This window comes from Onychostoma macrolepis, chromosome 07 (genome assembly GCF_012432095.1).
Source record: "Onychostoma macrolepis isolate SWU-2019 chromosome 07, ASM1243209v1, whole genome shotgun sequence".
NCBI classification, from domain to species: domain Eukaryota; kingdom Metazoa; phylum Chordata; class Actinopteri; order Cypriniformes; family Cyprinidae; genus Onychostoma; species Onychostoma macrolepis.
In genome coordinates this window covers 1,463,311-1,480,147 of record NC_081161.1, presented here as the reverse complement: position 1 = coordinate 1,480,147, position 16,837 = coordinate 1,463,311, and the positions used below count along the sequence as shown (strand labels likewise).

Genomic DNA, 16,837 nt, shown 5'->3' with positions numbered 1-16,837 from the left:
TGTTGTTTGATGAGCACCTTATATGTCTTTAATTTTATCCAATAGCTTCTGGTGTATGAAATCAATAAATAGTACATTTTGTAACAGTCACTGTCTGTCACAGTAATGTTCATACTGGCCACTAGGGGGACACATGTTCCCCCTGTATTGAATAAAAACAGAAAGTAGTAGAGTAAGTGTGAGGTTCTGTTTGAAGCTGCCTCATGGTTACCTGTGACCTACTTCCTAATCATGTTTGAGAAACCTTTGTGTTTCCTGCTCAAACAGGATTATTTATTCTGTAGCTCTTGCATTACTAAATTGCTGAAGTAACTCCTCAAGTGCATATGGAATGAAGTCTTCATGCTGACCAGTCATCCAAGTTTAGGACATCATCATCAGCCCTCCTAATTCTATTCATCTACAGATAAGACTGGTTTTCATTACTTTATGAACTGTTTATGGTCTCAACCTCCAGTGGACTGTGTTGACCATTTTGACTCCTCTCACAGACACACACACACACAGGAACTCATATGCGGGTCAGATTTATTGAATTGTCTGTATATATATGTATAAAGACTTACAGTATTTGGGGTTTGTATTTCACTAAGTGTATATATTGTTTGAAAACATGCTGAAAGAAACACAATTTTTGCGTGTATGAGTTTATTTTTTGGTAGAACATCAGACTATTGCTAATTACTGCAAATACGGTGACCCCCCCCCCCCCCTTTTTTTTTTTCTTGTAGCTCAACCAGTGCAAAGTAACTGGGATGGTTATAATTTTTGTTTAACGTAAATATTGCTAATATACCCAGTTTCAGGGTTAAATAGCTTAAACACATTTTCACCATCATTTGTAGACCAAAAAAAAAAAAACAACAACAATGTTTTCAAATTGTGAATTTATATTTATACTTACAATACTTAACATAAAATCATGTTGAACTATGTTGTGGGTGAGGAATACAATCCTTCATGTATTTGCTTATTTAGGGTTGAGAGGAAACATAAGTAAGGATTTGTCTCTGCATTGAAAGGATATGTAAACAACATAATAATAATAATAAACTGTTAATATATCATCTGATAAATGAACTGGACTATTAAAACATTTAAAATATTTTTGTCAAAGTTTAATTTTAAAGCTAAAAGTAAAATTATAATTATGATATCTGTGTTAATAACCATACATGTTTATTAATGTACATGTCATGCTTTGATGATGACTGTATTTAATATCATATTAAAGCAGTCTGTACAGTACGCAGTACTGGAAAATGACATTCAGAGCTGTATTCAAATATCTATAATATCCATAAACATTAAAATAAATCTTGCTGTAATCTTTATATGATGTTTATAGAAGGTGTTTCATTGTAATACTGTAGACATCTCTATTTCCGTCGGGTGGTGAGAGGTCTTCCTTCCTAAATAAATAAATAAAAATAAATAATTGTACTGATCTTCTTTGCACTGTAATGATTCAGATTGTTAGAGATCGATGTGAATCCTCAGGTTCTGTGATGTTCAAAACTCACCAGCTCTTCTCACACAGATGATCTGAAGAAGAATCACAGTAGGAGCAGCAAACACTGCGATCTCAACAATAATCACAATCACTGCAGGACAGAACAGAGAGAGAGAAGAGAAGGAATCTGTGAACCTGTGAATTGCTTATTAACAATGAACAATTATTGCCTTGATAGTTTCAGTGCATGTAAAGCCAACATACCTCTGATTAATGATCCAGCACAGACTACAGTTTCTGATATGACAGCTGTATCTGTGGATCAATATTAGTTCAAACATAATGTGACATTAATAAGACATGCAAAGCTGAAGCTGAGCATCTGAAGTCATCTCAGTGTTTGGGGTAATGATCCATTTATCTATATAGGCATTTTAGAGATGCAAGAACCATAGACATAAAGATTAATTTTATCCCCATTGGCTAAACTGCATTATTTAATTATAAAAGAGAAGTGAGAGACTGATGAAGTGTGTCAGAGATCATGTACCTTGTGTTGAGTTTGAGCTGCTGACTGAATCCTTTAGACCTGCAGAAGATGAACGTTCAGGACATAATTAATTATTATTATTATTATTATTATTATTATTATTTTCCCAGACATACAGTAACAGCTGTGAGTAAGACTCAGGCAGCTGTAGCTCACATAAACAAGGAGGAGAAACGCAGTCAGATATAAATGTATAAATGTGAGCTTAGATGATGTTTATTTGTCATGCATTAAATTTGAAAAATTAGCCAATATTTTGCAATTTTTCAAAGGCACGTTTTTTCAGACATGTTTGTTATCTATTTAAAGTAATTAAGGTGTAGATGAGACAAGTGTATCTATGAAGGCATCACTGATGATCTTTGATAATGGAAGTAAGACTTTACTGAGGAACCCTTTTGATCAGAAACAGCGCTGATTACAATATAAATACATGACGTTATTTATACATCATTTATATGAGACTGAAACACAGTGCGCTGCAGACCATAAACCTTCAGTTTGTCTATAAAGTGCAGTATTCAAACTTAAATTGTTATAATTCATGAACGCTTTTGAATACAGACCTAAGGTTGGTCTCTTTTTTAAAGAAGACAATCAGCAGAACAAAAATGAAAGTATAAAAAAGTTAGAAGTTTAAATTTACTGTAAAGAAAATGTACTATACTGTTTTTATTTTATATAAAATAAATATTTTTACAAAATAGGTTTTAATCAAAAACTGATATAAAATTAAAGCCATGTGTCTAAATAAGTAGCTTTTTTCTTTTTTTTCAAATTTGAAGTTGATATAAAATAAATAAATAAATTGAGGTTACGATGTAATTTTGTTTAGGCGTTATCCATAGGTTCCATGTGACGCCATTTTTGTGTCCGAGTCACAGCTGCGCGACCTGTCAGTCTGTGGTCACAGCAGCCAGAACTACCAGATGAAGATCAACGAAACACTCCCAGAAGGTTCACAAGGTTACAGTACACCCGGGAAATGTTGTGCTGTAACAACAGTCGTCAGAAAAACCCTGAACTACAATTTTATTCGATCCCAAAGAGGTTAGATCGGCGGAGTAAATTGTTGGCTTGAATCAGAAGGCACCACTGGCAGCTGACGTACGGTTGCCAACTTCAGAAAAGGATAATAATTGGCTATTGTGATTCTTTATAGGAGAATAAAGGACGTTAAAATAGTTGTATTGTACCACATAGGTTATGTCATTTCCGTGGACGCTCAGTAAAGCATTTTTTTTCTTACAATGGCAAAATTTTGAACTAAATTGTTATTGCAGCCATGTAGCCTATTGTGGCAGGTGACATCTAGGGAGTAAAGTCATGAAATAAGAGGGTGTGGTTAGCTATGTTTGAAGATCAGCGGTAGGAACGAGAGCGGGAGGTGCAATTGACCTATAGGTAAGCCCCGCCCCCCTTAGTTACTGTTGCTCCCTCGGACAAACAAATGGAGTTGCTCACTGTCTTACAATGACAGCTGCAGTGAAAACCTTGTCCCACGATATTTTTGCACAATTTTGGACACAGAAGGCCACCGAATGGGAATTAAATATTCCATGGAGGGATTTATAAAATATTTAAAAATAAATACGGTGGTAACTAGAAGCGAGGGTTTACAGATCACAATGCAAGCGGGAGAAGTCTCATATTACGGTCGGTCATCACGATCGCGGATGACAACATGCAGGATCAACACTGTTCATGTATCGCAGGGTATGATTAAATTAATGTACATTTAATCAGTTTAATATGGAGAGGCACTGAAATGTAGACCTTCGTTTATGTGTTTTTGACCTACACTATAAGACGCAAGAACGGTCCGCTATTTAGGATTGTATGTTATCACTAACTTTAACGTTAGCTAGTTTTAGCCAGAGATACCTTGCTAAAGCACAAGATAACATTAATGCTTGAGCAGATGAAAATTGTAACTTAATGAGTGTATGACAACCAGAAAATGAACATTTTTGTCTTCATTTGTATTGGGGTGAATACTTAGGGACATTTTGCTCTGTTTTGTTTGAATTCAGGAAATGTAATGAAATAAGTGATATTGCCCATCCTCTGAGGATACCTGGTATCAATGTTACAAGTACCCCAGGCACGGCACTTTTCCATTTTTGAAGCATAAACCCCATGAAACCGATGCAAGCTTCGGATCTTCCAATGTTTCTCTCTGTGGCGCTGAAACCTACAGAGTTCCTCTCCCCGTTCAACTGAAACTCGACTGCCATTGGCTAGTCTTACCAATAGGTCAATTGTTTCTTCGATTGACTCTTTTACTGTTTGTTTGTGAGCGGTTCGCAGGTGGATTTTCTTGGATCTTGAAGATAGCTCTATGAAGCCAATTGTTTCGTATGCGAGGGGTTCGCATACGCCGTCTTTTGGATCTTTGACACAGCTCTTGTTGTATTTGAGTTTGTTTATTTTTTTTGGTTTGAATATTTGGTTTTGGGTTTATTGTCTAGTCCGCCCGGGTACTTGAATCGATAATTGGGCCGAAAGAAATGGGAACGGCCCTTTGGGCTGACTAGTTTCTTTTTGGTTTTGTATTTTGTTTGTTTCCCCCATTGTTTATATATACTTTACAAAGAGGACGCTATGCCTAGTGTTTAAGCAGAGTTGAGCTATTTTTGCATGTCATTTACTTTTGATGAATTGTGTGAATCACAAGGTTTATTTGTGTGTTATATTTACTTAATGGGTTTTTTCTGTGATTCTTCGCTTTCTTGTATGGTTTGATGCTCAACTCTTGCTGGCTTAACTCGTGTGTAAGATGTCCTGTGTAATAAGAAAAACTCTGTAAAGCCATCAATAAATCTTGGGGATGTATTTAAACGAACCTGAGTTGTTGATGTTTATTTAGAGGGGGGCCTTGTTAAATGAAAATGCATATCTTTAATTAAAGCGAACTTAGTGTGGGCTGCTTTTGGTGCCTGAATTTGTGCTTCAGTAATGAAATCCAGGTTTAAGAATACACTAGAAATGAAAGACGTCTTCCCTCAGGTAGATTGCATGTTTTCTTGGCTTGCTGGATGTTGGACTCATGATTAGTAATCACGTTGTTTGCATTCACCAAAACTGACTTGCTGAAATCAAAACGCGGACTGAGAAGGGAACCGCCGAGTCTCGCTCGCTGTGAAGCAGGAGCGACCAGCCAGGAGAGGATTCTTAAAGCTCTTGAAGTCTTCAGCAAGCAGCTACCTTCGCAATTCAAACAGTAATGTGTCCAGAAAGAATGAATAATTATAAATTGTGCTAATATTAGCTAACTTGACATTATTCAGATTGTGTAGTAAGCTAGCTAATTAACATTATCTATTAAATCTCATACGGATGTGCTGGTTGTCACATCAGACACAAATATGGCGGCGAGCATAGCGGAAGTGAGGTCTTTGGTACCCATGGATACCACAAATAGCCATCAGGTGCCATCCAAACTCCATGGCTGTATCCGAAATCGCCCCCTATACCCCTTAATGCACTGTGAGAGTCGCGCGCAGAGTGAATTCCGCGTCTCGCCAGAAGATGCCGCCCGCAGCTGAATCATCCATTCATTTATTTTAGAAGCGCTCATCCACGGCGTAATACACAACACAGGTACAAACTGTAAATTGACTATTAGGGTTTATACATAATTTCCATGACAGAGTTCAAGATTAATCCTTCAATCTTACTACTGGAGCTGCCCGTTTAAAATGATTATTAAACAGCAAACAAACTATACAAAAGCAGCAGTCCTTCCGGTAGAGGTCTGCGCGGGACTGTTTTTTAAGTCCCGCTCCCGCGAGGTTATATCCCGCACCCGCCCGCTCCCGCGATATATTTACTCTTTGTTCACCCGCTGTCCGCTTTGAATAATTTTCTTCCAGACCCAAACGTTCAAGCTAAATTTAGATCTCGTTTCCAGAATCACACATTTAAATTTCCTCTACTGAAAGAAAGACAGATAGGCTAACAAATAAAAGTGTAGTCTGCACAAAATTGTATTTGTTATTTTATTCGTCGTCAAGAGTCTTTTATTGACAGCAAAATGTTAAACGAATTTTGTGTCTTAAGACACGAAATTAGTTTAACATTTTGCTGCCAACACAGTAGGGGAAAAAAAAGTGTCACAGAGAAAATAAAAATGTACAAAAATTGTATTCCTTATTTTTATTCGTCTTGTCAGGATACAATTCGTTTAACCTTTACAACACAATAGGAACAAGTGTCGCAGAGAAAAAAAAAAATGTATGTAGGTTGTACAAAAATGGCCTATTATAATTTTATTCGTCTTGTCAAAATACTAAATTCGTTTAACATCTTGCTGTAAACACAGTAGCTAGCCTAGGAAAAGTGTCGCGGAAGAAAAATAAATAAATAAATTCGACATCTGTCATTTAAAATGATAGGCTAAGCAAAATATAAACAAAACCGAGTTGAGCGTTCTTCAAGGACAGCGCATCCACACTTTGCTCCATCTTTATTCTGCTCTGTCACTCATCGACAACCTGCCTGTTCTGTCTGCGGGCCGTATATTCACCACTGGTAGCCTGCCCCTGAGCATCCTTATGCGTATGCTGCGCACAGACACTCGCAAATAAAACGAAGCACTGTTTCATGCGTGCAGCACGTGCATAACAGTCGCCTGCAGGCTGTACCGGTGCTTGAATAAAGCTTAGATATGTTGTTCTGAAAAGACGTCAGGAACGGGATATTGCTAGACCGCCCGCTCCCGTTCAAATTGCACCAGAGTTACCGACCGCAACCGCGTTTTATTCGGGAATTTAATCCCGCGTCGCAAGAAATCTGCCGCGGAATGGAATGCAGACCTCTACCTTCCGGTGCACTCGATGACTGAATTCACTCACTCGTTTTCATTCACTCCTTCAGGTGAACTGTAAGAGTGGACTAATGTAGGGAATAGTGAATGAGGTGATTGTACCAATGACTTGTACATACACTATATGGACTAGTGATGTTACGTTCGTGAACGAATCGTTCTTTTTGAACGAATTTTTTAAGTGAATGAATCGTTCTCGTTCACGTAATCCATTGACTCATATTTCTCGTTCACTGAAATTCCTCTGTCTGCAGCAGCGAGGCGCTATTAGCAGCGCATGCGCACATCAGTGAACCGGGTAGTAGTTGCTGTTTCACCCTGTCAAAGAATGACTAAACCTCGAGCCAATAGCCTTCGAGTATGAGATGTGACGGAGCATGTGATTTGTTGAATGTGCTAGTGAACAAATACGCCCATCACTGACCGAGTCGCTGTTTTGAGTCTGAACGAGAGAGAGATCTCATTCATGAACGAATTGAACGAACTGGTACATGACATGTCGTTCGTGAATGAATGTGTACCGGGTAGGTCGGTCATTTTAGCATGTGAGTAAGTTATGGAGTGAAAACAGTATCAAAACCTCCTACAAATGCACGCGAGAGATCCACACGCGTGCACACGAATCCACAAATGCACACGCGAGAGATCCAAACACATGGCGATCCACAAACACAGGAATCCACACACACGCACGCGAGAGATCCATACACACACACACACACACACACACGCACACACACACACACAAATATACACATACATATCCACACATATCCACACACGCGCGCACCAGAGATCCACACACACGTGCGCGCACACATGAATCCACAAATGTAAGCAAGATCCACACAGGGCAATCCAGACATAGCAAATATGTACATTGCTTCTTTGCTCACAGTATACACAACAAATAGCAAGTCCTTTGCAGTAGTGTTCTGCCTTAAGAATGTCTGTGAATATGCGGTTTTGTATTTGTGGATTGTTTTGAGACTGTCATTCCGCAGTTTAAACTCACAAATGCACACAGGCCTATCTGTACCGGGTGTGTCTCACTCGTCTTTACAAGTGAAGCTGCGGGCTCTTTGATCGCCCCCTGGTGGCTGGCTGCAGTTCAGGTCATAAACCCCGCCCTCTCCATGTAAACGAATGGGACTTCAGTCAAAATAAAAAAAATAAATTACACTTCCAATACAATTTTCATAAAATAGGAGAAATAGAAATAGGAGAACAATAGAGTGAACTTTATAGTTACTTACACGATGTGTATTTGATATTAATAAAACACGTCTGAAACTTATATTTGAATGGATTGTTATTGCTGCTTCCATAAACATCTGAGTGTATTTTACGAACTCTAAATGTAATGTTTTACTAGTACTTATGTGTATTTAAATGTCTAAAGCACAAAATAAACATTATGTGGTTAAAAACACTTCATAGGTGTGATTATATGACAAGTGCAGCGGCATCTCAGCGTCAGACAAAGCACGAAAATGTAGTTTGAATTTGGCAGTTATGCGACGTCACCGAACGTACGTAAATGTCAAATAAAATGTCCTGAAACTTCATCATGTATTGTTTAGTAGGCCTACACCAAACTGTAAATTGAATGAGAATATAAAAAGCAGTGAATGCAAAACATAGTTTGAAGTCAGTTGTATATAAATAAAACAACATGATATACTATTCTATAATATAACATATAATATCATATCATATAATATCATATGAGGCATGAATATAATTTCACATGTAAACACAATTAAACACACAACATGAGCTTTATGTTATGCATTTTAAAAATATATTTTCTAAATGTATTTCAATATATTTAACAGTGTTTCACATGTATGTGAATATATTACCTTTCTGTATGGGAAAACATTGGTGTTTTACTCAAAACTATTGAAATGGATTTTAAATGTGGGTCAAGATCGGCAATACATATGTGGCCCACATATCTACATTTGACATCTGGCCCATGTCTTGTGTGCCATCTTAAACCCGGTACCATCTCTGCCAAACCCTGGCCATGTTTGGCCCACATGCTGTATGCCAGTGCCGGATGAATGCCAGCTGTGCCAGATGCATGCCAAATCTGGGCCAAATTTGTTTGCTGACTGGGCAGGGGGCGATCAAAGAGCCCGCAGCTTCACTTGTAAAGACGAGTGAGACACACCCGGTACAGATAGGCCTGTGTGCATTTGTGAGTTTAAACTGCGGAATGACAGTCTCAAAAGAATCCACAAATACAAAACCGCATATTCACGGACATTCTTAAGGCAGAACACTACTGCAAAGGACTTGCTATTTGTTGTGTATACTGTGAGCAAAGAAGCAATGCACATATTGCCTTTGTCTGGATTGCCCTGTGTGGATCTTGCTTTCATTTGTGGATTCATGTGCGTGTGTGTGTATGGATGGATCTCTCGCGCGCATGTGTGGATTTGTATGTGTGTGTGTGGATCGCTGTGTGTATGGATTGGTATGTGTGTGTATGGATCTCGCACGTGTGTGGATTCGTGTGTGTGTGTGTATGGATCTCTGGCGCGCATGTGTGGATTGGTATGTGTGTGGACTGGTATGTGTGTGTATGGATCTCTCTCGTGTGCGTGTGCGTGTGCGTGCGTGCGTGCGTGTGTCTGTGTGTGTGGATCTCTCGCGCCCGCGTGTGTGGATCGCTGTGTATGGATCTCTCGCTTGTGGATTTGTGTACGCGCATGTGGATCTCTCGCGTGCATTGTAGATTCGTGTGCACGCATGTGCATCTCTCGCGTGCATTTGTAGGAGGTTTTGATACTGTTTTCACTCCATAGTCAGTCTCGTTCAGCAATCAGCAGAAAGTGGATGCAAAGCGCAGCAGGTACTGTGGTACTGTGCACATATACGCTTATTTATATATATTCATATTTAACAAAGGCTACAGAACATAACTCCACGATTTATGAATGTGTAAAAGTCCGACCAAACAATTAAAAATTTAATTATGCAAGAAAACCTTATGTTTTGGTCACCTGAACCTTATTTTATTTATTTAATGAGTAGATTACACATTTTAATAAAGTCAAATCAGTTTTTTGCAACAAGTGGTAATGCGGTACAATCGTTGACTTTAGACATGACACATAAGACACTCTTTTTTCGCTCCCTGCTGGTGTATATATGTAATTTGAAGAAATGGTTACTGAACGAATCTGAACAAATCATTTTGGTGAACGAACTGAAAATGAACGAATCCCTGGAAAGAATCAAAATTTCCATCACTAATATGGACAAACGTATTGGGACACCCCCTTCTTTAGAACAGAAAAAGGCACTTCCAAAACTGTGGCAACAAAGATGGAAACATAAATCATGTATTTAAAAATTTTATTTCCATCTCTGTTGCAACAGTTTTGGAAGTGTCTAAAATGACTGTATCCCATATGAACAAATCATTGGTGTTTGGTAAAGAGTTTCTGGCTCAAGATCTGCATTTAAAGTCACACCAGAGGTGTTCAGCTTGGATTAGGACTTGGCTTTCTGCAGACCAGTCAAGTTCTTCCACACTGACTAAATCAATCATTTCTTTTTGAACCTTGCCTTATACACGGAGGCATTGTCATGTTAGAATAGAAAAGGGTCCTGTCCAAACTGTTGCCTTAAAATTAGAAGCACACAATTCCCTAGAATATCATTATATGCTTAAACATTAAGATTTGTACTCATGGAAATTACTAAAGTAGTCAAACCTGTTCATTAGAAGGGGGTGCCAATACTTTTGGCAAAATAGTGTATGTTTTGAGGTACACTCTTGTCATAAATAAATCTATTACTGATCATAATTTTTAATAACAAACATTGGCAAAATATCTATTTAGGAGTCTTAGACCTTTCCAACAATATATAGTTTGTTTTGATTAGATTAGGATTTAATTGTAATATACAGTATTGAAGTAAACTTGTGACAGTTAAGGGGTTAAATAAATGTAGTTTCTGATCTGAATACTTGTCCGTGTGTCTGACTGAGATCTTCAGTTATCAGTAAACATTCATCTTAACAGCTGATTATGTACCTGGTTGTGTAGGAGCTGCAGCTGATGTAGAGCTGGTGACTGGAGACGGTGACTTTGTTTCGGTCGGAGCTGAAGATGAATGTTCAGATACATCATAGACTACAATCATATTTAAATGACTGATAATTAATTGTTATAAATAATTTACCTGAATACTTGACAGTATATGTGGCTGAGGTCTTCAGCTGGTTTCTCTGTGTAACCTGACATCTCCACTCTCTGTTGTGATCTTCATTCAGGAGTGTTGTAGTCAGAGAGATGAGACACTGTTCTGAGGAGAATATCTGAAATCTGGAGTCTGTCTGCAGATTCACACCAGCCTGATTCACCCAGATCAGATCAATTCCCTCAGAACGAACCAAAGTATCACAAGAGACTCGATCATTATATAACTGACAGGAGAGAGTCACAGAGCGGCCTGATCTGATCTCAGACTGTGAGGATGATGAAGAGACTGAAACAGAAATCAGACAGAGATTACACGACTGATTCCAGTCTTTTCAGGGACAACAATATTACTGTTTAATTCAACATATAATCATAATATTCACAGAAACACTGACCGTGAAGAACATGCAGATAAACACGTGCATCAGTTCCTTTTTGTTCTCCATTCACATATTGTCGGCAGGAGTACAATCCACGATCTTCTTTTGTGACTTTCTTGATGTTCAGAGAGCAGTCAGAGTCCAGACTCAGTCTCTCATGTGTCTCTGTGTATGTCTTCTTTATTCCTCCAGCAATCAGTTCAACTGTCTCTGAACGTCTGTCATAGTTCCATGTAGTTGATGTGCAGCCAGAAAGAGCATTATTACAGGACAGACAGACATTTTCACCAGAACTGCAGAACACATGAGTCACTTCTGCTCCACTGGTATCTACAAATAACAACAACAATACTAATAATAATAATACTAATGTGGGTTAATGACTTGATTATGAAATACAGTTTAAATAAACTCTTTGTGTCCTGTGTTAAGCACAAAATGAACCAAGCAGAGTAAACTGATATTGAACACATGCGTTAACTCAATAACTGAATAACCCAAACCTTATTTCTTTCATCAGTGTTATTAATATGAAAACATTGTATTGCTTATTTGATGTTAAATATATATAAAAAAATAAAATTAAAATAAAAAACCTTAATGGTAATATTGCAGTAAACACACACACACACACACATATACATATATATATATATGTGCCATTTATCTTCCAAATTTGTTATCACATGAGATGTATGAATTTTTTATTATTATGGTAGAAATTACAGAGAATATTCAGTTGAAAAAATCCTTTTGAATGCAGATCCATATTGTGTGAGATGAGAATAAAATAGAGTAAAATCAAATAAACATTGCTTTATGTTACAATTGTGTACAATTATAATTAAAATACATTGTACAATATATATGCCAGATAGCAAGAACGTTTGGGCCAAATGTGGATGATAGCTTTACATTTACATTTACATTTATGCATTTAGCAGACGCTTTTATCCAAAGCGACTTACATTGCATTCAAGTTACAGTTTTTACATTTTATCAGCTCTTGCTTTCCCTGGGAATCGAACCCATGATCTTGGCGTTGCTAGCGCCATGCTCTACTATTTGAGCTACAGGAAAGCCTGTATGTGATAGCTGTCACATTTGGCCTAGGTAGGGCATGGCTGAGCACAGATGGGCCAAACTTTCCCCATACTGTATATGTGTTGCCATAGCTTTAGAATTGGAGGGAATTTTCTTTTGGATGACAATATGTTTTGAGGTATATGGTCCAGATGACAGCACACAAACGAGAGCCATACATGGCTTGGCTATGGCACACCATGTAATGTGTTAACTTATGCTTAACATTTGGCTTTTATTTGGAATAACACATATAAACTGCTATAGTCATGTGTGGCAGGTTAGTGGCAGTCCACATATCAGCCCATTCAACAGTGCTATTGGTTGCTTTGTGTCTTCACTTATTCCTATTGGTGGATTACTGAAATTTTGAAAATGTATCCGTTATTTCCCACCCTGCATCCTCTTTCAACCGCCGTGAAAAATATGACGAAAAAGCTCCCTATTTACAACAACAGCCTTCGCCCAGACACATATTATTCAGGTAAGTGCAGTTTTGGTGTTTTAAATGTTTTCTAGGGGTGTATTGGTACACTTATTCGTACAGAAAATTGTCCGGAACAACTACAGTGTCATTTTAGCCACTGCACGAGCGGAACTTAATCCGTTTCAGTTCATATCCGTGAATAAATCCTCACTATACATTATTACTAGGCTATACATTACATCATGTAATCGCAAGGTTTGTGTTTTGTTCTGTTCGATAAGAAACAAAAATTATGTCTATTTTATCAGGAAATTCAACCCATAAATGCAGTTTTGACGCTCTTTGATATGGCGTAGCAGTGAGCGCGATCATCCTTTCCTTTTAATTCTCTTTTCTACTAGTTACAACCGGTTATAACGCGCAATAAACACGCTCATGTCACTTAATCTCAATCAGTTTTGCAACCGCAGAAAAATGCAAATAAAACAGAAATACCTTTACCTCAGGCAAGTCATTCAGTGTCTACAGCTTGTTGCTAGAAAATTGCAATGTGCAAACTATTTGTTTGCATATTTTGTTTTTGTAGTGTTGGTCATTGTATCTAAAATATTTGAATTTAATAGATTGGGCTCTGTTGTTAATTGCAGCCTTTAATATTTTAGTTATGTGCTCTAATAGGGCTCCCTATTGTATAGCATTATAGCTGAGATAGAATTTTTTATCCTTAAGAAAATTTTAATTGAGTTCATTTAAAAGCAGAGACACAAATTGTTCAGTAAACCACCGTTTAAAAAAAAAAAAAACAATTTTATGTTTTCTCCCCCTGCTGTACCAAAACTGTTTGAAACGGTGACTTCAAAGCTGAGGTACCATTACACCCCTAATGTTTTCATTAATATTATGTATATTATTATTATTATGTCTAAAAATAGCCTGTTATTAAAGTAACTACATTTTTTAAATTTAGAAAAATTAAATTTAAAAAGGGACTTCACAGTAGCACTCATGTCTTGGGTGCAGTGCTGATTTACAGTCATTTATGTGCTTGTCTTCATATAATATCTAATGCATGATACTAATTATGATATACTAATTATGATATACAAATGTTATTTTTTCTCTTCTTTTTTCCTGACAGACTGTGAGTGAGAAAGACTGGCGAGACTTACTAAAAATATCAATTTTTGCACATTTATTCACTCATCTGACTTTTACAAAATAGCACACTTCTGTTATGTTATATGTTCTGTATTGTAAAACTGTTATTAAAATACTATAAACATTTTTTAAAAATGAGTGTGAATCCATTTTTGTGTTTAAGATGTGTTTAAGATTTACTGTGTAATCGGTATTTTAAATAAAAAAGATAGGTGTGGTGTAAATATGGTTGAATAATGGCTTTTGGTGTATCAGCCACATGTGGGCCACATAAGAGCCATCAGCCCTTTACAGAACTCATCCATATAAGAATACCATATAAGGTCCATATATCAGCCACGTCTGTTTTTATTATTTGGCTCACTCTGGGTTGGGTTATGGCACTGTTTTGGCTCAGTTCTGGCTAAAAAGATATGGACCAGATTTGGGCCGGCGAACACAAACTAATCTGGACCACACTTTAGCTGTTGATATGGGCCAGATCTGCGCCAAAGGAAATTTGCTGACTGGGACATATATGGAAATATATATATATATATATACACACACACACACACATATAGTCTCGCGTAGCCAGACCTTCAGACTGATGGCTAAAGGTCTGGAATCTATGGCAGCTTTAATTGGCCAAGGTCATGATGCCGTTTGACCGTCATGTCAAACAACCAATCACAGTTTGTTACATTCAGAGTCACGTTTCGGGGCGTGCAAATGTCGCCACGATAGCAGTGTGTAAAACTCTTGGACGTATTTTAAAGATTCTATACCGCAAACTTTAAATATTTCACTTACTTTTGAAAATCCAGCGTTTATTTGATCCTGATAAGTGTTTGTCGTCACAGTTGTAAACACTACAGCTTTCTTCTTTCGTGAGGAGTTTGAACATTAAACGCAACACATACTTCTCCTGGAAATCCTATATAATTCAACGACGACTTCAAAAGTCTGAGGCTTAGACTAATATTTATATATATATATATATATATAATGTGTGACATCGGTCACGTCAACTGGGCCCTCATTAACAGCGGACGCATGTGCTCAATACCCATTTGAATCAAATGTTGGGTCAATAGCCTATTAGACAAGGACTTGATCGTCCTGTAAGTGTAACAGCAGCAATTACCAGGCCTTTGGCTCCCTTTGCAGGCATTTGTAATAACATGTAATGTTGATTAAAAACAAACAAAAAATAAACATCACAAAATTTGTAATGGTTGTACTGGTTATTGTAATTGGTCACCTTCTAAATCCTAATGGAAAATGTCCCAAAACACATTACAGAATGTTTTTTAATGGTTAAAAGTTGATGGTTTGTAATGTTTGTAATGGTATTTGTGATTCATTTTTTTCAACAGGGTTGCCTCATTGTTTTTATATAATGCATTATAAGTAATTTTAAAGGCTGTTGTTGGCTTAGGTTTGTTTTTATAACCACAAAAATATTATCTTAATACTTCTTTGTATATTATTATTTGAAGTAACAAAACCATGGTTAATTTGCGGTTCCCATGGCTACAAGAACCATGATTTAAAAAAAAAAAAAAAAAAGATTCCTGTTAAAACCATGGCTAACTTTTGTAAGTGAACATGGAAACTGGGTGGTGAAATTATTACCGACATTAAAACACGTTATTGACCTCAACACCCAAAAAAGTTTCACAGGATTTTGAATGTAGCGTACGTGAAAGTGACGCACGGGCTTCGTTTTCATCTTTTTTTCCTTCTCCTGGCGCCAGATTGCTGATGTCTTTTCACGGGCATAGTTATCCATCAATTATGATAATTTGCATTCAGCTGCAAACGTGAGGTGTGAGCTGTTGCGGGTGCAGGAATGGCGCGTAATTTTTTTTTTTTTTGAGCAACTGGGATTGTGTCCTACGCAAACTGCGTACTCTGCGTATAGGGAGCGGCGGTACTGTCAATACCTCTAAGGTAAACTCATCCCAGAACCAGTTGTGTTCACAGAATGGGTTGCTATGGCTACATACAGTTATTTCAGTTTTTTGAGACAAAAGTTGAATGATCTGATCTCTTAAACTAACCTTGGCATGTCACATGCACAGCAGTATATGCACAATTATAAACGTGCATTAAAGAATGAAGGAGTATTTACACCACATGACTCTGAAATAACAACTTAATGACTTTACGAATTTCATCTAAATAAAATTGTGCATATATTCAAACTCCAGACACTATTCCAGAGTAATTCAACTAAATTGTTTGGATAGATGGTTTTTCACATCACACAAATCTTATACACACATTTTTTATAGATCATAACCAGATTTCTTTACCTGAGAGAAGTGCAGAGAGAGTGATCAGTCCCAGCAGACACATGTGACTCTTATCAGACATTTTCTGTTTCTGTCCGTCTTTCTTTTCATTCTATATTTACAGCTCTTTATTTAAACATCATCAGCTCATCCTGTGGGTGTTAACTTCCTCTGATCTGAAACAACTGACCGTTTAGCTGCATTTCACTCACTATACTGATGAAGAAAAGACATTTCTATCAAATATACTGTATATAGCAGTTAGGTGTTTTTTTAAGTGACCACTGAAACTCAACACTATTATTAAGTGCATGAAATAACTTGATACGGTATAACTGTATCTATTAAAAACATGAAATCAAACATGCTGTTAACACAATGTATCTACATCAATAACTCATCCATCCATCCAAACACACAAAATGACTACAAAAAAACAACACACATTCAGGTTTA

General features: G+C 37.2%; 1 protein-coding gene across 1 annotated transcript; it reads right to left on the bottom strand.

Annotated features, from left to right (window-relative positions):
• Positions 1 to 1,219: 1,219 nt before the first annotated feature.
• LOC131543470 (uncharacterized) lies at positions 1,220 to 16,525 on the bottom strand. Its single transcript, XM_058780850.1, has 8 exons — positions 16,403 to 16,525; positions 11,450 to 11,764; positions 11,035 to 11,340; positions 10,887 to 10,955; positions 2,004 to 2,042; positions 1,718 to 1,768; positions 1,524 to 1,604; positions 1,220 to 1,412 (listed from the first exon to the last, which is right to left on the bottom strand). The coding sequence occupies exons 1-8, from the start codon at positions 16,461 to 16,463 to the stop codon at positions 1,357 to 1,359; spliced, it is 978 nt and encodes a 325-aa protein (XP_058636833.1). The 5' UTR covers positions 16,464 to 16,525; the 3' UTR covers positions 1,220 to 1,356.
• Between the last annotated feature and the right edge of the window lie 312 nt (positions 16,526 to 16,837).